The sequence below is a fragment of the Heterostelium album genome (genome assembly GCF_000004825.1).
Source record: "Heterostelium album PN500 unplaced genomic scaffold PPL_scaffold10, whole genome shotgun sequence".
Taxonomy (NCBI): domain Eukaryota; phylum Evosea; class Eumycetozoa; order Acytosteliales; family Acytosteliaceae; genus Heterostelium; species Heterostelium album.
In genome coordinates, this window is record NW_008805072.1 from 991269 (window position 1) to 1018572 (window position 27304).

The following is a 27304-nucleotide window of genomic DNA, read 5'->3' on the forward strand; positions in this document are numbered from 1 at the left end:
AAAAAAAAAATATCTGATAAAATTATAAACATATTTGTTACTCTAAAATAAATGATAATCAGATTGATTATGAATTATTTATTTTTTCTTAAATTTAAATATTGTTTCAAGTAGTTCTTGTCTTTTCTCGTTTGAGATCAATTCCTTTACTTTTTCACCATTTGGTTTTGTGATTGTAAAGGAGTTGCCAGAGATGGTTGCTTGACCCTGACTTGGCTCTAATAAGATTGTTGACAAGGGAATGGAATTGAATTCTTTATGAGTGTCACCATGAATAAGTCTTTGGATGTTATCGATTGATTTTCCATCGATTGGATCCATTGTAAAGCTATAGCCAAGTCGAAAATCTTCATCTGGTGACGGTCTCCATTCAAGACTGTGTGTTCCATACTCTGTTGGTCTAGGAATCCATCGATATTCACCTGTTCTCGAAAAGACCACCGTTTTGAAAGGTATGGGTGCCAGTGCCAGAAACAATCCGAATCCAACATCCACAAGATAGTCGTTGCCGTCGTAGGTGATCATAGCAATGCAATGTCCATTGGGTGTAGCCCAACTTTTATTAGTAACAGGATTCCAAACAGTTGCTACCAATTGTCTAACATGGAATCCACACTCCACCAGGAAGAAATACATTAATCTGTTTAAATGATAACACAGCCCACCTTGATTCTTCACCAATACCTTTTCTATTAAATACTGTTTGGTAATACCACAAGGCTCTTGGCCTATAACATCAGAGTTTTCAAAAGGAATGTTCAAACCAAACTGTCTCATGACCTCTGGCAAATCTTCAAACTCTATCCTTTTATTCTCATCGATATTTATTCTTCTTAGGAATAGTTTTTGAAACTCTGTATTACTATTGTTGTTATTATTGTTATTGTCGTTTTTTGAAATACTAAGGATTGCCATGATGATAATAATCTCTATAGATATAATTATTAAATATATACATTTAAAGAAAAAGAAATTTCTAAATGATGAATAGATTCACAAACATTGCAATATTTATAAGTTAATAATCAGAATTTTTAACCAATATTTTCATTTGAGAGTCTTCATGGTGGTTACTTTAATTACCAAAAAAGGAAGATCCTTGTAAAAACAATTTATTAAAATTTTTATTTTTTTGCCCAGGACAACAATTATTAATATTATTATTTTTTATTTTTGCTAAAACTAAAAGTTTATTTTATATTTAAGTTATGAACGTCTAAATATTTAAATATCTAACAAAGTTAACAAATATGTGTCAATATATATTAAAATAAATTAATAAAATAAAAGAATAGAATATTCTTTTTTGATTTAGAATACTGAATGATATCACAATGAAAAAAAACGACGTTTAATATTTTTTTAAATTTTAAAGTTAAATTTCTGAGAGGGTGCGGGTCTGTGCAAAAAACCAATAAATCATTTTATTAATTCAAATAAATTCAAGATATTAGGTGTCGTATTCGATATTTGTTTTTTAATAAAACCCCTATTTTTTTACTATTCAACATCACATATTATTCGTAAAGTAATACAACTTTATGACCAATCACTATAGTTATCATTGAATTTAAATTGTAGTGTTTTCTATTTCTATTTAAAATCAATCATATTAGATAATTTATACCAACCACAAAACAAAAACACCAAGAATCAATCAATCAAAAAATAAACAGTGTGGTAATAATCGCAAGATAGTTGATTGATTTGACTATTTATACATTATTCATTATATAATAATAATAATTTCACAATATCAAAAAATAGCGATTACAACATTGTTGTTGTTTAATATTACTTTATTTAATACATTTATTTTAATTTATTTATTTTTATAATAATAAATTAAAAAAAAGAAATAATCAAATAATTTCTATTGCAATATCTCTATATTTTTATCTAATCTAAAACAAATCAATCATCATTGTTATTATAATTATAATTATTATCATTATCAATATTATCACAAATCAGATTTATTTTTACATAATTAAAATTTAATATTATTTTTATATGTTTGCATGCATTCTCCATTTTCATTAATAAATAAATATATATAACCTAAACAATTAGTATTATATAGATATATATATATATATATAAACATCAAACTATAACTAAATAGATAGGATAGGATAGGATAGGATGATGACAATTCTCACCAATATTGAGGAGGATAGAGGTGGAGGTGTTACTCCTCCGAACGATTATGCTCTGGATGACATTATCGATGACAATGACAATGACAACTCTCAACTACTGCTATTGAACAAGTCGAATGACAACTATGACACCAACATAATCAATAATAGTAAATTTGTAAATAATAGTAGCAGTAATAACAATATTAAATATATAAAATTAGAACAAGATAACGTTTATATAGATCTAAATGAAAACGATAATAATAATAGTAATAATAAAGATGTTGAAGTAATAAATGAAAATCATAATCATTCTCAAGATATAAAAATTGAAGTAAGAGAAGCAAAAGAAGATGAAAAAGAGAAAGTTGAAGAAGTTGAAGAAGAAGATCAATTCTATCATAGACCTTTCAACTCTGAGCTGTTAATCAATGATCAATCTATAACCAACAGAATAAAGAGTGTCGAAAGAGGAATGAATCATATCTCTTCATATAGAGACATTGGAAGTCTGAACAATCTCTCAAGATCAATGGAGTTGCAGCAGAATATTGTACTGGCATCTTGTTCACCGGCAGCAGCAACAACAACAACAACACTACCTGGTATTATCAATCACGACAACAGTATCGATAGTTGCAGGGACAACATTCAATTGCTAAACAGCAGCTTCAACAGTGAGAATGGTGGCAATGAACAAGAGGAAGATGAGGAATTCGAGGATATCCTACTGGAGCGTGACAACACCGACGATCTCTCCGCCGAGAAATCCAAAAAGCTACCACCAGTGTCGCCATTCAAACAACTCCTGGCAATGAAGTTAAAGTCGATCTCCTCACACATCGAAACCATTTCCTCAGGAGTTGACGTTGTGCCAGTGCACAGAGAGAAATACCTCACCTATCCATCCTCCTCAGCATCATCTTCATCGTTATCGAGCCAACTCATGTCGACAATGGCCGCTAATGGAAAGATGCTACCCAATAACAACAATAACAACAACTTTAGTAACTTTCAAACATTATCGACATCACCATCGTCATCCTCGTCAGTTTCAACGTTCACTCCTCCTACTTTATCAACCTCACCCAACTCACTATCATCTTCACCATTCAAAATTGTAAAGCCAAAATATCCATCCTCATCAACATCATCGTCATCATCAGCAACAACAACAACTTCAGATAACCTAACAAACCTAAATCAAAATTTCACCTCGATGCCAAACCTACTGTATAATCAAAATAATAATCATCGAACTTCTTCACATACCACAGCAGACTCTTTTGTTGGGTCATCACAAACACAATTGGCATCTTCCAACACTTCTACTTCGACTTCTTCATCGGTCACCTCCACCTCATCGACATCATCCATATCGACATCATCCATTTCACCAAATATTCATTCCAATAGCATTATCAATATCAATAATAATAACAATATATCTAGTTTAAATTATAATTTTATACAATCGAATATACAACATCAACAACCGTCATATATAATCAATTCACAACCACCACCAACCAGAAAGATTACTCCTTTCATTTCACTGTCACATTCAGAGTCGGGACATTCAACATCAAATATCACCAGGCCGGTGCTCTCATCGGAAACCAACAAGATCGGATCGAAGCTTATATTTCTACTGGCATGCTCTGTGTTTTTCAGTGTTTCCAATCTCTACTATATACAACCACTTCTCAATCTAATTGGCGAGGAATTCAGTCAGGGACCGACAGTGATGTCACTCGTCACCATGGCGGTGCAAGCCGGCTATGCTGTGGGACTGCTCTTCATCTCGACACTCGGCGATATCATCTCAAAGAAGAAGCTGATCCTCATTCTCTCGGCACTGACATGCATCAGTCTGATAGGTGTTGCGCTCTCCTATCACATTGCCCAGATGATCGTATTCCAATTCATTGTGGGTTGCTCCACGATCATCCCTCACATCGCCATACCACTGGCAATCGAACTGTCCACCCCAACCGAACGACGTTCCATCATCGGAATTCTCATGTCCTCTCTGTTCGTCGGACTACTCGGTGCCAGAGTCCTAAGTGGAATTGCAGCTGAATTTATTGGCTGGCGTAGTGTCTACTATTTCGCATCTGCAATTATGTTTATCATTTCATTCTTTCTTTTCTTATCCTTACCATATACACCAAGTAAGTGTTTTCTCAAGTTAGAACTAAAACTACTCAATCAATCTTTATTCTGACAATTTATATCATTTCTAAACTATCTATCTATCTATCAATCAATTAGGGAGTCAAAATCCAATTCCATATAATCAATTATTAAGATCGATATTCAATCTATTCAAGTTGGAACCACATTTGAAACAAACTTGCTTTGTTGGAAGTATGGTGTTTGCCACGTTTAGTATACTGTGGACAACACTGTCGTTCCAACTAAATGAGGAACCTTTTGATTTTAGTAGTGGATTCATTGGTTTGTTTGGTTTGATTGGTATGGCCGGTGCCATTGCTTCGCCAATCGCCAGTAAACTGCACGGTCGACTCTCAATCAATATTCTAATGATTGCTTCGTTGAGCATCTGTTGCATCGGCTATATAATACTGTTCTTCTCTGAAATACATCTACCGGGTATCATTGCCGGTATCTTTATTTTGGATCTTGGTGTGCAGGCCTGTCATATCACCAATCAATCGAGAAACCACATCATCACACAGATACGCGAGGAACTCGATGGATTCGCATCCAACGCCAGCTCCTATATCAACGCTGCCTACATGGCATCGTACTTTGTCGGTGGTGCATTCGGCAGTGGAATCAGTGGAGTCGTATTCGATTTGTTCGGCTGGCAAGGTTCGTCCATCGTTGCACTGGTGCTACTTGGCGTGGCACTATCTGCACATCTCACACTCTACAAAACACCAAGAGAATCTGAAGAGAACAACAACAACTATTATCATCAACAACAAAATGACGATAACAACAACAACAACAACAACAATCAATACGGCGATAATGATAATCAACACCACCAAAATGATGTTGTTCAAAATCAAGACTATCACGAACTTCAAGAGATGGATGTATCGTGATAAATAAAAAATGAAAACAAAAATTTTGAAGAAAAAAAAATGGTTGCAAAAATCTTAGGTTCTTTGAACCGACGTGTGTGATACACATAAAACTGATCTCAATGATTTACCAAATTTTAATGAGTGTGTAACGTTCACTAGTTGCGAAATTTTTTTGAAAAAAAAAAAAAAAAAACTAAAGTTTTTTAATTGATATTATCAGCGTCGAATTCACTCATTTTCAATTCATTTTAATTCAAATAATTAATATTATTGTATTTATTCGTAACAAAAAAAAAATAATATATTTTAAATTCTTTGTCTATTAATTCACTACACTTCTTTTCACTATTGAATTAATTAACTTAAAATTTCCTCTATATTTATTTATTTTAATAAATTCACGAAAATCATTTACACAACACAAATCATAAGAAATAATTATAAAATCAAAAAATACATAACAAACATAAACAATTATTTTTTAATTTTCAATTGTTTATAAAGATAGGATTTCAAATAAAAATAACAAATTCACCTAATTTATTTCATCAACCACAGCTTAATGACATAAACACCACCAAATTGAATAAATTAAAAAATTAAAAAAAAAAATAAGAATAAATTGAATTATTTAAGAAAAAATAAAAAAAATAAATAAAAAACCAAAAAACAAACAACAAAGACAAAACATAAATATTGAATTGCAAACAAAACAATTTACATCAAAACTAAACAGCCAAAAAAAATAGTTTTAAATAATTTAGAAACATTTAAAATTCAATTACTTTATTTAAGATCTTAAATTTAATTAGATAGATAGAAGAATAATAATAATAAAAACAAAAACAAAACAAACAACAAAGAAAACATTTTCTTTTAAATTACATTCTAATAATTATATATTAGTTGGAGTTTAATTAAACCTCACATCAACCAAACAATCATTAATGTTGTTGTCAAGCAGAAACGGAATCTCAAGACCAAAAATAAAACCGTTTAATTCCTATATTGCTATATCTATTATGTCGTCTTTCACTTTAACAACTTAATTATATATGTATATTGTGTGTTCTAATGTTATTCAACAACCATAATCATATTAATAATCGAAACATCAGTCTTCATCCTTCAACCATAATTTGTGCCTTCATTCTTTCTTCTCATTGTCACGTTGCTTCTTTCTCTTTATAACAAACAAAACAAAACAAAATACTTTAAAGTAATCACCAAAAATTAACGCAATCTTTATTTTCTTTCTTTCTTCCTTTATTACTTTTTAATATTTAATATATTCTTCATAAAAAAATAAAATAAAAAATAAAATAAAAATACAGGTCAACAACAATCATACTTACAACAACAACAAAAACAAACAACAACAACAACATTCAATTAATAATACAGTAATCAGTTAAAACAATACAATTACAAATATTATTAGTTTTTATTAGATTATTATAACAATTAAGGAAGATCATCTACCATATATTGTTATCCAATAATCAATAGGAGTATTACACCCAATCATTTTAGTAGAAACTATCAACAAAAGAGTTCTTTTCCTTCAAAGTTTTATGCTCACGAGGAACCACATCAATTCCAACCAACCAGTTTTGTATATAAAGAAACCAACAAAACATCAACCACCAATCGTTACAAACATACATAGTAATCATGGCGCAAGTTAATATCCCACGTACTGTTACCGATCCATTCTATCGCTACAAAATGCAAGTACTTCAAACCAAAGTTGAAGGAAAAGGCAATGGTATTAAAACTGTTATATTGAATCTCACAACTATCGCAAGAGATCTCGATAGAACTCCAGAATGTAAGTAATGATGCTAATTATAATATTTATTATTCTTTATTAATATATCATTAACAAAATATTCTATAGATATCTTGAAGTTCTTTGAGATTGAACTTGGATCACAAACAAATATTGAATCGGAAAGATACAGTGTCAACGGTTCGCATACTGTCGATGCTTTGGCAAAGGTTTTGGATTCTTTCATTGCAAGATATGTTCTATGTGGAAGCTGCAAGAATCCAGAGACCAAGTTCATTATTAAATCAAAGACCATGGATCTCAAGTGTGCCGCTTGTGGAAACAAGACCCCATTGGATATCAAGCCAAAGATGGCTGCTTACATCATGAAGAATCCACCCAAGGCAACCTCTGGTTCAAAGTCAAGAACCACAGCCGACGAAGCTCCAAGCAAACCATCGTCAAAGGATCTCAAGAAGAAGAAGGACAGCGACGAAGAAGAGGATGACGACGTCGTCTGGTACACCGATACCTCTGAGAAATCCGTTGAGGAGAGAAAGAAGAAGGCCATCGGTGGTTCTACCGCTGTTGTCATGGCAATGATGGATCTCGGTATCAACGAGATCACCGACCCAGTCGAGTATTTGGTCATGGCTTTGGTGCGTTCCGACGACGATTTCTACAAGGAACTCGATAATGTCAAAGAGAAGTTTGCACTCGCCCGTAGCTACGATGTTGCTCGTGTTGCCGTCGAAGCACTCGCCAACAAGTCTGCTCAAAACATGTTGGATGCCGCCACCAAGAAGAAGTCACTGCTCGTCAAGATCTCAAAGAAGAAGGATGGTCAATACGGTATCCTCATGGGTTTGGAGAACGTCTGTGCTGCCGATCCAGAGTTGTTGAAATCGGTCGTCAGAATTTTCAAGAGTCTCTATGATGATGACATTGTTACCGAGGAAGTCTTTATCAAGTGGGCTACCAAGTCAAAGGCTAAAGAAGTAAAGAAGGTTGTTGCTCCATTCATCGAATGGTTGGAAACTGCTGAAGAAGATGAAGAAGATGAAGATGAAGAAGAAGAGGATGAAGAGGAAGAAGATGAGTAAACAAGTAGTTGATCTCCATCATAATACATCAACACTTCTATCCTTGATAATCATCAACCAACACCACCCATTTAAATAATTTTTTTTTTTTAACCGGTAGTTCAATATTGAATTGAACTAATCTTATTATTATTTTAAAATAAACTTAATATATTTTTTTGTTTTACAAAAAAGATTCAGTAATTTTTCATTTTAAACTATTTGCATTCGACAATGATAAACTTTAATAAATTATTACAAGAAGAGAAAAGAAGAGCATTAGCTGAAGCAAACAAAAAGAATGCTGCTTCTAATAATAATAATAATGTAAATAAGGATAACAATAAAGACAATCTAATTGAAGAGAAACATGAAGAAAAAGTAGAGTTGTATATAGATTTGAATAGTTATGTATTTGATATAAATGGTTGCGATATTGCATCAAAGAACAGAGTTACACAATCATCTATCAAAGGTATTTACTATATTGATGATTTCATAGATGAGCAAATGGAATCAACGATCTTGAAGAATGTTTATTCAGATGAGAATCAATCAAAGTGGACACAACTAAAAAGAAGAAGATTACAGAATTGGGGTGGAAATCCATCATCTGATGGTATGTTGTTAGAAACATTACCCTCATGGTTGGATAGAATATGTATGTACTATGTATCTTTGATGATTTGTTATCAAGTTAATTAATGTTGACTGAATTACATTCTTACTTTTGTTTTAAATTAAAGGTGAATCAATATTTAAACAATCGATATTACCAAAGAAACCAAATCATGTACTACTTAATGAATATCAATATGATCAAGGTATAATGCCACATAAAGATGGTCCATTATTCTATCCATGTGTAACAATATTGAGTCTAGGAAGCACATGTAAGTAACTAGTTAATATTAAATGAAATAACTACTCACTGAATGTTAATATAAAATAATAATAAGGTTTAATTGATTTCTATAAATCTATTGGTGAGGATCCAGTCGAATCACTACTCTTGAAACCAAGATCACTGTTAATCTTTACAGATGAGGCATATAAGAATTATTATCATGGTATAAAGGAATGTTTCACAGATGTATGTATTTTTTGCGATTGCAATAGGTTATTTTTGTTGTTGTCAAATACACTAACAATGATATGTGAACCGAATAGGTGATTACCGAAAGAGTTGCCAATCGAGGAGATCTACCCATTGGTAGTGAACTGGAGAGAGAAATACGTGTATCATTAACAATTAGAATCGTACCAAAGATTATAAAAAGCCAATAATAATAAATCAACATTAATAACTATTTTTTTTTTTTTGATCTTGTTTGTACATAGGTTTCTTTAATATTAAATATATTTATATTTCGATCTTCACGAGAAGGAATTTAATGTTCTGGTTACCATGATCAACATATCGTAAAATGAATTCAATGATCTTCTCAGATCGTCGGCACTGTTTGATGCATATAATCTAAAAGAAAATAGAAATCATTTTATATTAGGATTATTACTGTTATCAAGCTTCTTTCTCATTATTAATCGATATTTACATCTTAAACTTTGTATCTTCAACTTTATATTCTCTAAATGTGTTCAAATTAATTTCTTTATCGACTTCCAGTGAATTCATGATAAATGTTGCATATTGATTTGTTTTGAAATCAAATTCTGTAGAGCTTTTAAATATATTATAAATTTAAAAAAGTTAATAACAAACAACAAGCAATGTGTTATAATATGTTGTAACTACTCACTATTTAAATTTTAAATTTTGGTAATCCACCAATCTTTTCTTTCTTGTTTCTTCATCGCTATAGTCATCGTCTTCATCTAAAATAATATCATCATCTTCATTCATCTTTTATTGTGTTTGTTATATATAATATTTATCTTTCAGATTAATTAATAATGCTTGACCGAAATTTAAAAAAATAAAATCTTGGAAAAAAAATATGATTTAAATTATTTTTAATTTTTTGATGATCAACAATTTTTGAAGGTTATTAATGCTTTATTTGATTCATTCACAAATTCAATTTGGATATCAATCAATATATTAATTAATATGCAAAGAACACCGATATGGCAATTTAGAGCATTTCAAAATTGGGTTAAAACTGTACTGATATCAGAGCTTGTAGAGAAGGATGGTAGTGTTGCAGAGCTGTTTTGTGGTCACGGTCTTGACACTGGTAAATGGGAGAGAGCAAAGATCGGTAGTTATATAGGTATAGGTATGATAAATATATAATACTATAATCATAATAGAGTTGACGTTCACTAACACTATTCACATTTTCTTTTACATTAAACACAATCTATAGATACTGATAGAATAGCATTGACTGAGGCAGAGTCTAAATGGCAACAAAAGAATTGTCCTTATACTGCTCAATTTTTAAATATAGATTTGTTAGAGGTAAAATATTTAGATAACAATCACTGAATCAATGCTTGTGGTATGTTCGTATATACTAATATGTTCAAATAATAATCTATAGAGATCGGTTGATAAAGAACTAGCACCAGATATACAGTTTGATATTGTGACTTGTTTCGATGGAATGCAAAAAGCATTCTCTGATTTGAGTCATGCGAATACTTTCTTACACAATGTCAGCTCACGATTGAAAGATGGAGGTTACTTCTTTGGCATCATTCCAGATTCCTCGGCGATCTGGTACAAGTCACAGAAAGTAATCTCTGGTCTACCCTGTATAAAATCATCACTTTTCAATATCGACTTTGATTCCGATATATTTACATTCTTTGGAAGTAGATATCAACTTTCAATGAAGGATGGATCGAATGTAACCGATAATCTAATTCATTTCCCAACTTTTATAAAGTATGTTATCATTATTAATATTGTTGTGTTGTTGTATTCAATGATTAAAGTCACTCACTATATTGTATCAAGTTTATGTAAACAACATGGATTGCTCTTCATTGAAGCATCTAATCTTGGAGAGTTCTATGAAGACAACAAAAAAAACTATGAGGTCAAACTTAAACAACTGGGTGTCTACGCCAACAAGAATAAAATTGAACCTGCACAAATGGAAATCATAAGTAAGTTATTATTCATTTCAATTTATAAGCCTAGTTACTCTTATTAATAATTTCATAAAAGGTTTATACACAACATTTATTTTCTACAAAGAAGTAGAACAACCTCTAATCATTCAAGGATAAACCAAAAAAAAAATTCGATGGACTTCCAGAAACAATTATAATCAAACAGATCAATCAAACATCAATAAATATTGTTTGGAGAATGTATAATAATTATTTTAATATAAATGAAGATAATATTATAGCTTTGATTTAATTTAATTTGGTTTAGTTTATTATATCGGATTTTAAATGTAACACAGAAAAATATAAAGAGTGAAAGTGCTTTGTTATTATTATTATTATTTTGGAACTGATTATTGGTTGTAGTAATCAAAAATATAGGCTGGTACAAAACCATAGACCATCTTTCTTTCGGTGTGACTGTATTTACAGAAATCTTCCAAGAATCTTAAGAGTCCAATAACTTCTTCTGGATAATCGTCATCCTTATTATCTTTTGGACTATTATTTTTGAATGATATGATATGGATTAGTATTAAGATAAAATTAGAAAATTCTTTTTGTTACATACTTTGCAAGAGCAACATTAATTTGACATCTGATATATTGTCCCAAGAATGAAAGGAACTTTTGAGTGTGGAGTGAGTGGAATTGTTTCAAAATGGTGATAGTACCAACGATGAATGGAGTCCAATCGTAGCTGTTCTTGGGTTTCTTTGATTGCATTACACATAGTTTACTGTTCCATTGGAACTTGGTAACTTGTGACAAAACAAATAAGAACAATAGGCATGGGAAGGCATCGAGAGGCATAGTGGTAATATAGATCTTTGTGTATGGATCATTAATACCAGCAGTATCTAAATACTCTGCCAAATCAAATAATAATGTATTATCTTCACCTGGATATGGTGCTACTTCTGGTCTAAAATTATTTATTTATTTAATAATACAATGTTAGTATAAATATATTTTTAATATTGACTAGTATTCTTTACTTACCTTTGGAAATGAGCTTGAATATCATTAATTAAAGAAGTATTCATTGCATCCAATGCACAGAATAACATATTACTATCTATTTTACAGTGGAAATTCAATTGATTCGAGATTTGTCTTCTAATTAATTGTATTTGACCAATCTTTGTCAAAACATCTATAATCAGTAATATTATTATTCAATTAGTTTTTAGATAATTAAAATAATTTAACAAATATTAAATATTACATACCAATAAATATTGGAGATAATCCTTTTGTCTTTTCAAGTGCAGTTTGATAACGTTGAAGATTATCTGGAATGGATGAAGTTGGTCTAAGGGAATCTTCAAATTCAGAGATGAATCCTTTAAGACTCTTCTCAACGAGCTGACGAATTTGACCAACGAATACTTGTAGTTCTTTGACCATCATGAAGCAATAGAGTCTGTCAAGACCAGTCAAACCGAAAATTCCAACACTCTGTTGGAGCAAAGACCAAGTGTTAATACCGACCAACTCCTTTCCGGTGGTTGGTTCGAACCAACCTATTTGATTGAGATAGAGAGTGGTACGACAGGATGTCTGTCCAAGAAGTTCACGTGCCAGACGACCGATCATATTGACAGAGGAATCGATTGGTTGGAACTTTGGAATTGGGATAGCAACCGATTGGAACGACGATTGCCAATCGTAGACCTTCTTCTTGAGGAACTGATTGCACTCTTGTTCGACATAGTAGTTTACGATACGTGAGAATTCCTCTTGCCAGATTCTCAGACCCTGAATATTCACATAGTCTTGGATGTATTGGAAGGAACGTCTGAAACCATCGAGAATATTGGAGAGATCTCTAAGACGTGGTTGCAGCTCATCGACTCCTTTCTTTTCGTTTCTGAATTGGAGTGTTCTGTCCATTGCCAGTGAGATTTGAAGTACCAATTCCTTACGAATACCGTCCTCCAACAGTTGTTTCGGATCGACTTGGATGACACCGACCAGGGTGGTCTCCATTGCCAAGATACCCTCGGTAAATACAGACACGGCATTGGTAGCCATTGCCAACTCATAACGTTGATCCAACTGTGCGAAATCACGAAGACGTTCCTTCTCGATCTTGGTTGGCAACTCCTTAATAGAGTTGGTCTGCATATCGATGATCTGCTTCAAAATGATAAACATTGATTTTGGAACGATTTCCAATACCTTTCTGACGTAGCCAACCAGTTCACCAGAGTAATACTCTGACACAGAGATGAGATCGGGCGATGCACACTGCGCAATTCTTACCAATGGAAGATCGAGAATAGACACCAACTTTAAGAAGGTGGCACGAAGTTTCAATACACAGGTTGGGTCTGATTTGATACCACGTTGCATTTGCTCGACATAGTTGTTAATGATATCCCAGGCATAGGAGATATCTGCACAGACAGCGAGATTCACAAGAACGTCTTCCTTGATATTGACAATCTTGATCATCTTTGTAAGGAACTGTCTAGTCTCGATGAGGAACTGCTTAACCTGGATCGACGAGTCGATCTGCTGGAACTGTTCAACCTCTTCGAGTGCCTGACTCAACTGTTGAATTCTACGACCGGTCGATGTATTATCGACATAGTCGAGTGCGTTGATCTTGACAGAGATATCGGCGAACCACTTTTGGAGGTTTTCGTCCTTCTTGACACGAGTCAATGCTTTCTCACCACTGAAATACTCTGCAAGCTCATTCATTGAATCGGTGGCTAACTTTTTGTTCTCCTCCCATCTAGTCTCCTTTGTATCCAACAATGACTGGAATATATTCTTGAAAACAAATTCCAACTGTGCGGTATTCAACAACAACTGTAGCACATCATCTTGTGAGCCTGTATTAACTAAATCTCTAAATTTCTTTGTTGATGCATTTGTATCTATATTAGATTAAAAAAACGGATTACAAAAAAGAGTTTGATTAACATCCATAAAAGATAATGATATTAACTGTGTATCTATATTAATTATACTTACGTAACATAATCCAACGAATTGTAGCATTACAAGATCTAAGAGTACCAATAATCTTGGAAGCATTGTCCATAATATATTCCTCTACGAGAAGACCTTCAACCAACAAAGATTCTACTTGTCTGTTTAATACTTCTACATCCTTCCAATATTTTTGTTGTTGATAAACTATGTTTTGTGGAGTGGTAGTGTTTGCAAGTGCAGTTCTGGCAGCTTTGTACGGTTCCCATGCAACTGAAAGATCAATTGTAAATCCAAGGAAGAATGCAATCACCCAATTATCAGGGAAGTATTTATCTACGATTTCTCTCATTGTTGACTATTTGTTTTGTTTTGTTTAGATAGTTTAATTAGTTTGTTTGTTTTGTTTGTATTTTAATATTCTATTTATATATATATATTGTGTTAACAGATGCATGTTTGTTTTACTTACGAATTTATTATGCAAGATATCTGGAATAAAGTAGAGGATCATGTAGAGCATCGTTGCTTGAGTGGAAAGAGCAATACTACGATGATCTGGATGTGGGAATGATTGAGCACCGTTGTAGATGTCATCGGAAGTTAGACGACCGACCACCATCGATAAGACATTCTGAGAGATTGGTACACGTGCAAAGAATTCCTCTGGATAGTTGTTTGGTCGCTTTGGTGCACCCGGAATGTAACCGGTTGATTTACAGAGCTTACAAACATCGTCGATAAATGGTAAATCGACTGGACCCTTGTTTCTCATGTAAGAGATCAACATTCTCTCTCTAACAGGTCCCTCTATCAAGTTGTCCATGAGAATCAACATAACACCATACAAATAGATTGCTTCTGATACCAATTGTTTACCATCACCATTCATTAGAATTGCCTAATAATAACAATAACAATAATAATAATAATAATAATGATATAAAGGTTATTAGTTAAAGAAAAAAGAAGTTGTTGCTATTATTATATTTCATGGATACTTACTTCAATTGTTAAATGAATATAGAAACCTTTCTCGACATCTATCAAATAATGTTCGAGATCTTTGATGTATTTATAGATACTTTCAAAGAGATGATAGAAACGAACCAATATTTCAAGATGATTCTCTCTAAACTCTGCTTCTAAATCTACCAATTCCTTTGTTTGTTTGTTAATAAATTTGTTAAACATATGATCATAGTATAAAATAAACATACTCTATTATCTTCAATTTTAGCTTCAAAATAATCTGGATTCGAGAGATATCGGAAATCCATGAGGATATCAGAGTATTTAAGTCGATCGTTTCTGTCCTCAAGTTTGAATGTCGGTGGAATGTGTGCACTAAGACGCAACATCTCTGCAATGATTGCATTTCCACGGGAGACAAGTCTGAGCAATGTTTGTCCTGCTTGACTTCCTTCTCCTAAAAAGTCTTTCATTTTTATTGATCTATTATTATTTGCAAACTAACTATTATTATTATTATTACTCAGAAAGCAACTCTACTGCTCTGTTCTGAAACTAAAATTTATAAATGTCTATTTGTTGAATGATTTTATGTTTCTGATCAAAGATATATATAAAAGATAGTAGATATAATAACTATTGTTATACACCTGTATAAATTTATCTAATGCAATTTGCTATTCTTTGTGATTGTTTTTAATCACTTTAAAAAATGTTTTGAATTTTTTAAAAAAATTCATGCATAATCTGAAGGCTGAAAATTAAAACCTAAGAAATAGATATTTTGAAAAAGGAAAGAAGTTTTCATTCTGTTTTTTAACATTTTTCAAATTTAATACAAAACTAAAATTGTATTAAAAATTAAAGAAAAGTTCTTTTATTGATATGGTTGATTCAATAGTGATAAAAGTTTTTTATCATAATGACACAAAACAAAAAACATAACATTGAACACAATATTCACCAAAGGCTCCATAGTTGAATGGTACAATACTACCTTTGGGTGGTAGTGGTCTGGGTTCGATTCCCGGTGGAGCCCCATCTTTTATTCACTAAAGAAATATTCCTTTACCGCTTGCGGTAAGTAGTGAATCAATTTCACGGAAATAATAAACAATTCGAATTTTTTATATAGCTGGAAATAATAAATTCGAATTTATTATTTTGGATTTAAAATTATCAATTTCAGATAAAAAAATTTTTTATTGAAAAACATATTTCTAGATAAATTCTAAATCATCTAGCTATTTTGAGGAGTTGTCTTCTTGACATTTGCTCACCATTATGAAGTGTAATTGTTTGTCTATTGTTCACAAGAGTTAGTCCAATTAATTTGTAAAAAGATATCTGTGAACTATCCAATTTGAGTGCTTCCAAAAATAATTGTTGTTTTGTCATAGATACATCATTGTGGAGAGTAATAGTTTCTTTTGTTGTCATTTCTATTGCTAGACCATGATACGCAAAGTAAAGATTAGGATCAATCTGGATGGCCCTGATGTATATTTGTTTCTTTGTCAATGATTCACCAGATGGGAAAATGACTGATTCATTTCTTTTGAGTCTATTTGCGAGATTTTGGTGCGCTCTATAATGTGAAGGATCAAGTGATATTGTTTTTAAATAGAGTTGTTTGTTATTTAAAGATTGGCCATTATGTAGAGTGATAGTTTTTTCTCCAACTAGTGTCCTTGCAAGGTGAGAATACGGAGATGCATAATCTGGTTTACATTCTATTGCTTTCAATAATAGTTGTTGTTTTGTCATCGATTGTCCATCTTTCATAATGATTTGTCTAGTAGATGAGAGTGAACTTGCAAGGTTATTATATGAAATCGAGTTGGTTGGATCCAACTCAATTGACTTGATGTATAGTTGTTGCTTGGTCATTGATTGTCCATTGTGAAGGGTGACTGATTCACCACTTGAAAGAGTCACTGCAAGGTTAATATATGAATTGGAATTATTTGGATCCAACTCTATTGCTTTCAAAACTAATTGTTGTTTAGTCATTGATTGACCGTTATGAAGTGTGATTGATTCGCCTGAAAGTGTTAATGCAAGATTATAGTATGATATCGAATTGTTTGGGATACATTCTATTGCTTTTAAGTATAATTGTTGTTTTGTCATTGACTCTCCGTTATTAAGTGTGATTGACTCACCACTTGTTAATATATTTGCAAGCTTATTATAAGAATCTGAATTTATTGGATTACACTCTATTGCTTTCAAGAGTAGTTGTTGTTTTGTCATTGATTGACCGTTATTGAGTGTAATTGATTCGCTAATTTTAAATGCAAGGCTATAATATGAACTAGGATTCGATGGATCATACTCTATTGCTTTCAAGTATAATTGTTGTTCTGTCAATGACTGACCAGATGGTAGAATGATCGATGACCGATTGTTCTTTCCTAAAATAACTGCCAATGTGTAATATGAAATGGAATGGTTTGGGTCAAGATCGATAATCTTCAATAAGAGTTGTTCTTTCGTCTTTGATTCACCAGACGGAAACACCATTGTTTGTTGATCATCAAGAGTCTTTGTAAGTTGAAAGAGTTCATCTATATCAATTGATTTGTTACTGATGGTCAAACATTTTTGTTGTATACCTTCCATAAAGAAGAATAATCTTTAGAAAGAGATAATAATATCTCAAATACTTTTAATAATAAAAATGAAATTGATCTAAAAAAAAAAAAAGTTTTTTTTCTAATAAATCAAATTTAAATCGAATAAATAAATATTTACTTTTATTAAGCTTGGTTTCGAATCATCAATGAATATTGTTGAGCGCTTAAATCTCTTAGAGAAAATCAAATAGTTGTGGATTTCTATCTTTCTCTTCAACTATGAAAGCTTAAGTGATATTAGTTTAAATAATCATTACACACTTTACTATCAACATAAATAAATTTAAATAAAAGCTAGATATGTATGTTGTTATTATTTAATAAGTATTTTAATTAAAATTTAACCTGTAAATGAGTTTAGTTGTTGAATTTGATGATCTCTAGCAATCTTTGATGCCTCAACAGCTTTGTAAAATTCGATACCAGTGCATGCCTTTTTCAAGAATGGGTGAAGTAACAATTCAGCAGCAGTTGGTCTTTTGTCTGTTTCCTTTTCAAGTGTCAGCGACAAGAAATCATTGAATTCCTTCGACCATTTGTATGCATCTTTAATTGGTGGTAATCCTTGTGTTGTTAATAAAAAGAGTGCCTAATAATAATAATAATGATGATGATAAAATAATAAAAATATTAGAACTTAAGTGTTATAATAAATTAAACAAAATCAACTTACTCTAAGTGGTGGATATTCGAGGTAGGGGGGCTCACCTTCAGCCATCTCTCTTGTCAAAATACCTAAACTCCATACGTCTACCTTGAAGTCATAGTTGTTTCCTTTGATGAGTTCAGGTGCCATCCAGTAGGGTGTTCCTACAACTGAATTTCTCTGTTGTCTGGTTTGTGTGAGTTGTGCGGCATAACCGAAATCGGCCAATTTGATCTCACCATGACAACCGATGAGGATGTTGTCAGACTTGATGTCACGATGAATACGGTTGAACTTGTGAATGTAAGCCAATCCCTTCAATACCTCGTGGCAAACAAAGGCAATCTGTGGTTCGGTCAGTTGGATATCACGATACTGATCCAACACTTCGGTGAGACATCCACCACCCATCAACTCCATGGCCACCCAGAGCTCGTCGGCCACGATATAACTATCTATATATTGTACAATGTTTTCGTGATTCGAGTTCTTCATCATGCCAATCTCATTGATGACGGTCTTGAGAATCTGTGCCTTCAACTTCATCTTCTTGATGGCGATGGTAATGTTGGTCTTGGAGTTGACAGCTTCAAATACTTCACCGGCACCACCCTCACCGATCTTGTTGATGTTAAAGTAGATTTTCTTGGGATCGTCCAAACTGATGAGATCGTTCAAGGTGACTGGTGCTTCCTCGAGGGCGAGTGGAGCTTGTGGTTGTTGCTGTACAGGTGGAGCGGACTCCAAGTTGTTGTATTGGGCGTGGAACTTGACGACGTCCAACACAGCCTCGGGTTGTGCCATGACTTCAGTGTCTTGGAAATTGGATTTGATGAGAACCTCCCATTCCTTTGGCAAACCTTCGAATCCAGTGTCCGCATTGAAGTTTACGTGTACGTCGTGCTTGACATTGAATGGAATTCCGACTTTGGGTGAGAGACGCTTCTTTGTCTTTTTGTTACCGCTCTGGAACAACTTGTTGAAGAACGACTCCTTGACTTGACCATCAACCTTTGGTTTATCGGCAGGTGATGGTTGTCCATTGCCATTGGTGGTGGTGGAAGTAGTTGTAGTGCTTGTCGATGTGGCGTTACTCTTCTTCTTGTTGTTGTCGGCGGCCTGTTTGGCATTGTCAGGTGCACTGACACTCTCTTTGCGTTTTGGAGAGGAATTGGTGAGATTTGGTGATGATACACTGGAGCTGGAGGTGATACTGGTGGCGAGATTGTTGGTGGAGGTGTTCAGTGACGATGGTGTAGGGGTGGTAGTTCCACTGTTTCCGAGACTGTTGACGGTGGCTGTCGAGGTGACAGCTGCTGGCTTTGGTGGTGGCGATGGCAGAGTCAAACCAAACAACGATCCACCAGAGTGCGATCTCGACATCTTGGTCTCTGGGTGTTGTGCTGGCGAGAGTGTCGATTCCTGTGGCGAAGAAGCCATTGTCTGACTGCGATTTCTCTCTGGTGTGGCAGCCGATGTTGGAATGGGTGGCAACTGTTTGGTTGGTGTATTTCCAGCAGAGGTGTGCGATACCATCAGTGACGATCCCGACTTCTTCTCGGTGCTGACACGCGAAGACGACGATGTCGACAGCGAAGAGAGTGTGGATGCTCTCGAGATCGAAGAGGAATGTGGATTGCTGCTGTTACGCTTGCTCGACTCCTCCTCGGCTTCCTCCTCTTCCATCTGTTTCAAACGCTCAATCTCACGCATTCTCTTGAGATAGTTACGCTGCTCCTCTTCCTCCTCTTCCTCCTCACGCTTGATACGCTCCTCCTCCTCTTGTCTGCGTAGGGCAAGCTCCTTCAACATACGCTCTTCATTCTCCTCTTCCTCCTCCTTCAATCTCTGAATCTCACGCTGTCTTCGCAACTGCTCCATTCTCTCGAGTTCCTCTTCGTCGTCCTCTTCCAACTCACCGACATTCTCACCGCTAGCATTGTCAGCTTGAGCGAGTTGAACGACTTCATCTGGCAATGGAACAACCACTTCATTTGTAGTGTTGGCGGTGGTCAAAGGAGTGGTATTCACCGACTGACCTTCGTCATGAACCACCTGTAACAAATTAATCTCTTTCTGTTGAGTTGATTGTGGTGAACAATCTTGTTGTTGTTGATCTCTCACAACGGTTATCTCCTTTTCCTCTTTCAGTCTTTGCTGTTGTTTCTCCATTGTGGTGTTTAGTTGTTCGAGCATATCACGGATCATCTCCTCAGTCAAGTTGTATCTCAAACTGAATATACGCTTGACAACGAGATCACGATTGACTTGCCACGATCCATCGTCCTTTAACTCCAATCGATCGAATTCATCTTCGTCGTCGTCGATGGTGAACTCCTTGGTTCCACGATAGTATTGCTCACGATCGCGCTTCAAATCAGCTGCGGTAATAGTTGCTGCCATTGGTGGACCAGTTGGTATCAACTCGATATCACTATTCAATTCGCTGCTACTGCTTTGCTGATTGTTGTTGTTGTTGTTGTTGTTCTGATGATTCTTCTCTGCACCAACACTGTTATTACTGTTGCTATTGTCTTGGTGATTTCCGTTTGTTTGCAATCCTTCTTCTTTAACACTTATATTTGTTGATTTATCTTTAAAGAATTTCTTCTTTTCTTTAATTCCAAAGCACTTCATTAGTATATATTTATTTTTATTTAAATTAAAAAAAAACTACAAATTATTATTCTACTTTATTATTATTATTATTATTATATACAATTATTATTAACAAAACATAACTAATTATACAAATTTTATTATTATTATTATTTTTATCTTTTTTCTATCTATATATTGTGTTTGTTATTTTTATTTATTTTATTTATTTTTTTTACTATTTTTGTTACTACACTATATATATAAAACAAAGTGTAACTATATTTATTGTTTTGTTTTGTAGTAGGTGTAGAAAGTAGATAGTCAAATGGAAATAATATAAAAATATATATATTATCTAATGTGGGTTTGGTTGGATTGGATGTCACAATGATGAAAAAATGGGTTTGGTAGTTTGGGTATGAAATGATTTATTTAAAAATTAAATATAGATAGGTTATTTTTGATAAAGTAGATAGGTATGCTATGATATTATTAATTAATTGATAGCAATTGAATCGTTGATCAAATATCAATCAAACAAAATGAATTAATAACCAAACAATCAAACACACTGTCCACTTCAACAAGTTCGTGTTCAAACAAACAAACTAAAAAAAACACTAACAATTGAATGGTTCGACAAAAATCAAATAAAAAAAACGTGTATATGTGTGGTGTTGTTGTGAGCTATTATTATTTATTTTATTTGTTTTGATCGTGTGTGTGTGTGTGTTATTGAATTATCACTATTGATTGCTGTGAACCACACAATTTTAATAACAGACTAATTAATTTGATTGATTGATTATCTGAATGAATGAATTGTATGGTGGTGATGTGAAAAAATATATGTTTATATTTATATATAATTAAGATACAGAGAAAAAAAAAGAATAGTAGTAGTGATAGGAATGTGAAAGGATGAGATTTGAAAAGTCAAGTAAAGTTATGAATTGTATTTAATATGGATTTGGAATTGGCATTGAATTGAAGATTGATTCATAAAAGAGCAAGCTTGTAATGCCAGAATGAAAGGTAATGAATGGTAAGAAAATGTTATTTCCAAACCAGATTGTTAACATTTGGATTGGCGACGTTTTTTTTTTTAACAACCCAACAAACAATTTTTTTTTTGAAAAATTAAAAAAAAAAACTAAACTTTAGTTTTTTTTTTTAATTGGGTGGAGGGCATGATCTATGATCGTGTTTTTTGAGAGAGACTACAGATTGTTTTTTTTGAAAAACAAAAAAAAAAAAAAAAAGTAAGGAGTTTTGTGGGTGATGGAATGGATGGTGTTTGTTTTGACGTCAAAATGGGATTACAACAATAACCAAAGTGTGATTTGAAAAAATGGTTGGAGCGCGAGATGTCGATTTGTTTAATTGAATCGTGCATTTTAACATTTCAAAAATAGCGCTGATCGATGAGCATCAAAGTGATTGAATAATAATAATTTGATCATCACAATTAAACTTCATAACTGATAGGTGTGTTATAACTATTTTCCATCAACTAGTTAATTGATTATCGCTGTATTTGTTATTAGTTGTCATATATTATTGACTATAATTGGAATATCCAATGAAATTGATACGCTCTGAAATCATAAACCTGTCATCTATCTATTTTATCTTAACTAGTTCTTGAATTGAAATTGTAGCAATAACATAAAATATATAATATAATAAAGTAGTTTTTATAAATAAATACATACTTTTATCGCCTGTAAGGTTTGGAGAGGATTCTGCTGTTTGTAATTCCTTTCCTTGCTTCTTATGTAATGTCAGAAACTGCTCAAACTTTTGTCTCAGAGTTGAGACATTATTCGCTTAAATAAATAGATGTTAGGTATTGATTTTATAAACTTTGAGATATATAGTTATTTGTTATAAATAAATTGATTGACAAAAGATGGATTTTAAAATTAATTTAATTGATTGATTGACTGACTGATTGATTGATTGATTGATTTATAATTATATTTGATTTTAATTCTCTTTTGTAATCAAAAAGGTATTGATTATTAATGTTTAAACTGAAACTGTTTTGAAAGTATCAATATTTATTTATTTATTTATTAACAAACTTTTGTTGTTAATACTACTATTATGATTAAAAATAAATTATATTTAAAATAATAATATTATTAAAGAATGATGATGATGTTTAATGGATGGATAGGCTTTTGTTATTATCTTTTTTTTTTGATAGATATTTGTATTATTGTATACTCTTATTATGTACGTATATTATTAATTAATTAAAAAAAAAGAATAAAAAAAATTATTTATTTGTGTTGAATTGATGATGATGAATGTAGATTTGATGAGTGTGTGGAATTGCTTGGTGATGGTTTGGGTGGGTAGGTGTTGTATATTTTATAATATGTATATTGACTTGGTTATTTGTTAATGTCTTTTGTGCAAAAATGTAGCTTGTTATCAGTGAAACTGAATGGAAGGAAAACAAAGGAATGTATGTAAAAACAAAGGTAAAGCTAAATAATAAATAAAAGATACCAGAGGGATCGAATTGAATTGAGATGAGAATTCCAGTAGTATTTGAAAAAAATGGATTGAAAATTGTTTTTACATATTCAAGTATTTTATCCTAAAGTAAGATTGGTGGGTTTTTGGAAGGGATGAGGGGGCAAATGCTGTGATGGAGCGTGTGTGGGCGTGATTTTTGCAAATGATGATAATGATGTTGTTGATGATGAGTTTTTTAATTATTTATTGTTGTTTTTTTTTTGTTTATTTAATTTATTTTTATTGTTGTTGTTAAAGTTAGATCAATAGATTGACACACACGACCGTTTGCCCAGACGCCGACGCGTCTTTATTAACAATATATAAGAGGAAGAAGGAGTGTTGTGTTGGGAGGGGGCGTGGTGAGAATGAAGGTGTGAGAATTCGATAATTTATTCTCAATTAAAAAAATAATAATAATAAACGAATTTCAAGCAATTTAAAGATTGATCGTGTTTGAAAAACGAGTGAGATAAAAATGAGATCGATGAATATTAATAGTTTTGATTGATTGTTTTTTTTTCATTCCGAAATCTAGCAAATGATCAACCAATCAATCAATTTAATTACAATAATAAAAATGATAGTTGATTTAAATGAAAAAATTACTAAAATAACTTACGTGCCATGTAAATTTAAACTTAATAAAACAATCCTGCTACTTTTGTTCTGTATCTATCTATCTATCTATCTATCTATTTCTACTACTATATCTACAAATACCCAATATAATTATGATTATTATTATTATTAAGGGTATTGAATTAAGGCTTGTTGATAATCACTTTTTCTTCTTTTTTTATAAATAAATGGTGTTGATGTTGTTGCTACTATTACAATTTGTATTTAAATAACTATAGTCAATAAAGCATATATTAGTATAAAATAAAGAGGAGGGTAAAATAAAGAGTGTTTAGATGATATGATAATCTTACCTATTCTAAGATACAATAATATTTATAAATAAATAAACTCTAATTTAAATGGGTTGACCTAACAATTGAACATTATATAATAAATTGATTAATACTTTTATAATTTTCAATGAACAAAGCATTTCCAAAAGAGGATAGTCCACAAAAATTTAAAATTAATAAAATTCTAAAATTAATCACAGTGAAAGAAAATGATGACAAAGGTATTGAAATTTTATTATTATTTATTTTTTAAAGCAAAACATACTTTTAACTAAAATGTGACAAACTATAAATATATTGTAATTATGATATTTTGTTTAAAAAATATATGTTTGATTTGATGTGATTTGATATTATTATTATTATAATTCAATTGCTCTTTTCTTCTTTTTTTTTCTTTTGCGCTTTTTTATTTTGTTTGTGGTATTCAAAATATTGTTGTTGTTATAGCTGTTGTTGAAGAATTCATACCTCTTCCCTCCAAAGTCATGCTATTTAATTTGATAGGTTGGCTATATTTACTAAATAATCAAATATATATCAATAAACAACAACACCTGGTGAAAAAATTAAAAAAAAAGAAAAACAGAATTAAATAAAATTTTATAAAATAGGTAATATCAAAAATAATTGATGTTTTCCACTCACAAGACAAGCAGTGAAAAAGTTGGTGATAATCAAATCACTGTTTGTGCAGCTGTCATCCATTGTTCATAACCATGCTTCCTATTTTATCGGATTTTTTTTTTTTTAAATCAAACAATGAAATCTGAATAACAGTAGCAAAAATGAGATAAAATAAATACAAAAAAACAACACATATCAACAGAACAAATACAATTAACACAACTATTCTATCTCACATAGCACACAACACACTTGATTACCAACAATTGTTGATGTGTTTTTAAAAATAAACAAAAAATTTTAAAAACAAAAAATAAAAACTTATTACTGTTATTTGTTGATTGATATTATTATTGTTGTTGATATTGTTATTAGATGATTGTATATAATATGAAGAGTGTGTTGTTAGATAAGGTGATAAAATATTACAGAGTATTAATAACTAAATCATCGATCTCTCTATCTGCTTAGTGTGAGTTTTTTTATAAATAAACAAGCTTTAGAAGTTTTGATTTATAAAATTCAACAATATTAGCAACGTTATTGAAAATTGGTGATGATTGGTTACCTTTTTTAGATGATCTTGATCTTCCTTCCTTATTACTTTTCTTTTCCTCTTCTCAAACTTTTTATTATTAAAATTACAAAACTCCTAATTGATCAATTTTACTGTCAAAGTGAAATTATATATTTATAGATAAAGATATTATTGTACAATGAAAGAGAAGAACAAAAAAGAAATAGAATGGGATAATGTGTGTTTTGTGTTGAAAATTTTTTATAAAAAAACCGTTTTGTTTTTGGATCTTTTATAAAATGGTCTATTATTTTTTGGAATCAATCACATTCATTCAAAGAAAATAACCAAAAATAAAAAAAGACATTTTTTTTTGCATAAAATTTGTTTTTTTTTTTTTTACAGATCGTCCACTCGATTTACCTCTTCGTTATTAATGAATTTGATTATCATAAATTAACAACAAACAACTTCTTTTTTTTTTTTTTTTTGATGAATATCATAATATATGTATTAGGAATTAATTTAGATCGGGATATATTGTTTATAAAATTGATTGGATGTGTAGATAAAAAGCAAAACGGATGTGATCCAAAATACGAGATTGATAAAGTAGTTTGAAGCTTTGAAGGGCATCGCTCGGATCTGTCCAGGGAAGTAACCTTTCTCCTTGAAGTGTGTCAGGAGTTCATCTTTCTCTTGGTAACGCTTATATAGCCACGCTCCAATTTCCTCTTCGGACTTTGGAAGTGAGTTCATGTCGAAGCGACGAAGATGGACATGCGCCTCGGTGGGATTGCTGCCGTAGAACAGCGCCAAGAATCCAGCCGGTCGTTTCTTGTAGGCTGCGGTCATGTCGTAGACTGCGTCGGTACAGTCGCGCAGTGCAATCACAGACGAAACGAATCCTTTGAGACGCGGTAACAAGAGGTTGTTGAGAACTGGAACTTTTCCGGCGCCACGCTCCTTTGCAAAGCGCTGTGAATCCTCAAGATTCTTGGTGCTCATCCTCGAGCCCTCCGGATGTGTTACGAACCAGAATGGCTCGCCGTCTGCACGCAAATGACTATAGGCTTTATTGATTTTGTGTTGATCGTCTTGCCACTTTCTCGAGAGGAAGATGAATCCCATCGCCCAAATACCTACACCAACAAACGGAATGTATTTAATCACATCTTTCATTGCTATTTTGATATTTCCTATTTTTCCAACTCTCTCACCAAGACTGAAGGCAAGTAGCCAATCGCAATAGTAAGTGTGATTCAGTGTGACCAATGCACTTCTATCGGTTTTCTGTGCAGCAAGTATATCATCACCTGTGAAAACTATTTTATTTTTACCTAATGTCTCAAAAGCCAATGTAATTAATGGCCATCCTAGAAAATAAAATAAAATAACAATTCTAAATTAATATGATGGATAATATGCGAAAGCATTAAATGAAAATCAGATATTAGCTTACCTATGAAAGAAATGTAGTTTGTAAGCTTTCTGAAATAATTTCTCGAAATGAAGAGAATTGGTATTGAGAGTGTCATTACTACATCACTGAGTGCAATGGCAGAGAATATAAATATTACATATATTACAAAAAAGATGGGATACCAGATCAACACTAATATCACAGCTATTGCCAAGAGTATCATTGTTGATAACCTATCGTATGCCATTCTTATACTATTGTTTGTTAACCAAAAACTAAAAATATCTTTGTGTAAATTCTAAATAATAATCGAAAAAAAAAAGTCAATGATCTTATATTTCTAAAGT

At 32.1% G+C, this 27304-nt stretch overlaps 9 protein-coding genes and 1 non-coding gene across 10 annotated transcripts; 5 read left to right on the forward strand and 5 right to left on the reverse strand.

Moving 5' to 3' along the window:
• Window positions 1-78: 78 nt before the first annotated feature.
• Window positions 79-915, reverse strand: PPL_12418 (arylamine N-acetyltransferase family protein; the record flags this gene model as incomplete). The annotated part of the gene is made up of 2 exons (XM_020583151.1): window positions 79-640; window positions 701-915. 2 exons carry the CDS (start codon window positions 913-915, stop codon window positions 79-81), a joined length of 777 nt encoding a protein of 258 aa, XP_020429338.1.
• A 1233-nt stretch (window positions 916-2148) lies between these two features.
• On the forward strand, window positions 2149-5997 carry PPL_12419 (MFS transporter; the record flags this gene model as incomplete). Its single annotated transcript, XM_020583152.1, has 3 exons — window positions 2149-4318; window positions 4419-5212; window positions 5968-5997. 3 exons carry the CDS (start codon window positions 2149-2151, stop codon window positions 5995-5997), a joined length of 2994 nt encoding a protein of 997 aa, XP_020429339.1.
• An 880-nt stretch (window positions 5998-6877) lies between these two features.
• eIF5 (eukaryotic translation initiation factor 5) lies at window positions 6878-8077 on the forward strand (the record flags this gene model as incomplete). The annotated part of the gene is made up of 2 exons (XM_020583153.1): window positions 6878-7034; window positions 7104-8077. 2 exons carry the CDS (start codon window positions 6878-6880, stop codon window positions 8075-8077), a joined length of 1131 nt encoding a protein of 376 aa, XP_020429340.1.
• Window positions 8078-8290: 213 nt separating this feature from the next.
• Window positions 8291-9360, forward strand: PPL_12421 (uncharacterized protein; the record flags this gene model as incomplete). Its single annotated transcript, XM_020583154.1, has 4 exons — window positions 8291-8717; window positions 8803-8949; window positions 9016-9149; window positions 9313-9360. 4 exons carry the CDS (start codon window positions 8291-8293, stop codon window positions 9358-9360), a joined length of 756 nt encoding a protein of 251 aa, XP_020429341.1.
• A 73-nt stretch (window positions 9361-9433) lies between these two features.
• On the reverse strand, window positions 9434-9920 carry PPL_12422 (CTAG/PCC1 family protein; the record flags this gene model as incomplete). Its single annotated transcript, XM_020583155.1, has 3 exons — window positions 9434-9533; window positions 9613-9738; window positions 9817-9920. The coding sequence occupies 3 exons, from the start codon at window positions 9918-9920 to the stop codon at window positions 9434-9436; spliced, it is 330 nt and encodes a 109-aa protein (XP_020429342.1).
• Window positions 9921-10127: 207 nt separating this feature from the next.
• PPL_12423 (uncharacterized protein) lies at window positions 10128-11257 on the forward strand (the record flags this gene model as incomplete). Its single annotated transcript, XM_020583156.1, has 4 exons — window positions 10128-10296; window positions 10387-10481; window positions 10564-10910; window positions 11164-11257. The coding sequence occupies 4 exons, from the start codon at window positions 10128-10130 to the stop codon at window positions 11255-11257; spliced, it is 705 nt and encodes a 234-aa protein (XP_020429343.1).
• Window positions 11258-11493: 236 nt separating this feature from the next.
• On the reverse strand, window positions 11494-14438 carry PPL_12424 (WASH complex subunit 5; the record flags this gene model as incomplete). Its single annotated transcript, XM_020583157.1, has 5 exons — window positions 11494-11641; window positions 11712-12065; window positions 12143-12296; window positions 12373-14031; window positions 14129-14438. 5 exons carry the CDS (start codon window positions 14436-14438, stop codon window positions 11494-11496), a joined length of 2625 nt encoding a protein of 874 aa, XP_020429344.1.
• Window positions 14439-14500: 62 nt separating this feature from the next.
• PPL_12425 (uncharacterized protein) lies at window positions 14501-15531 on the reverse strand (the record flags this gene model as incomplete). The annotated part of the gene is made up of 4 exons (XM_020583158.1): window positions 14501-14508; window positions 14555-14987; window positions 15092-15247; window positions 15307-15531. 4 exons carry the CDS (start codon window positions 15529-15531, stop codon window positions 14501-14503), a joined length of 822 nt encoding a protein of 273 aa, XP_020429345.1.
• Window positions 15532-16026: 495 nt separating this feature from the next.
• Window positions 16027-16097, forward strand: PPL_12426. The gene has a single exon. It is a non-coding gene; the product is annotated as a tRNA-Pro (tRNA).
• A 197-nt stretch (window positions 16098-16294) lies between these two features.
• Window positions 16295-27204, reverse strand: PPL_12427 (p21-activated protein kinase; the record flags this gene model as incomplete). Its single annotated transcript, XM_020583159.1, has 7 exons — window positions 16295-17628; window positions 18043-18286; window positions 18371-20937; window positions 22660-22773; window positions 24656-24676; window positions 26197-26910; window positions 26997-27204. The coding sequence occupies 7 exons, from the start codon at window positions 27202-27204 to the stop codon at window positions 16295-16297; spliced, it is 5202 nt and encodes a 1733-aa protein (XP_020429346.1).
• Window positions 27205-27304: the final 100 nt, after the last annotated feature.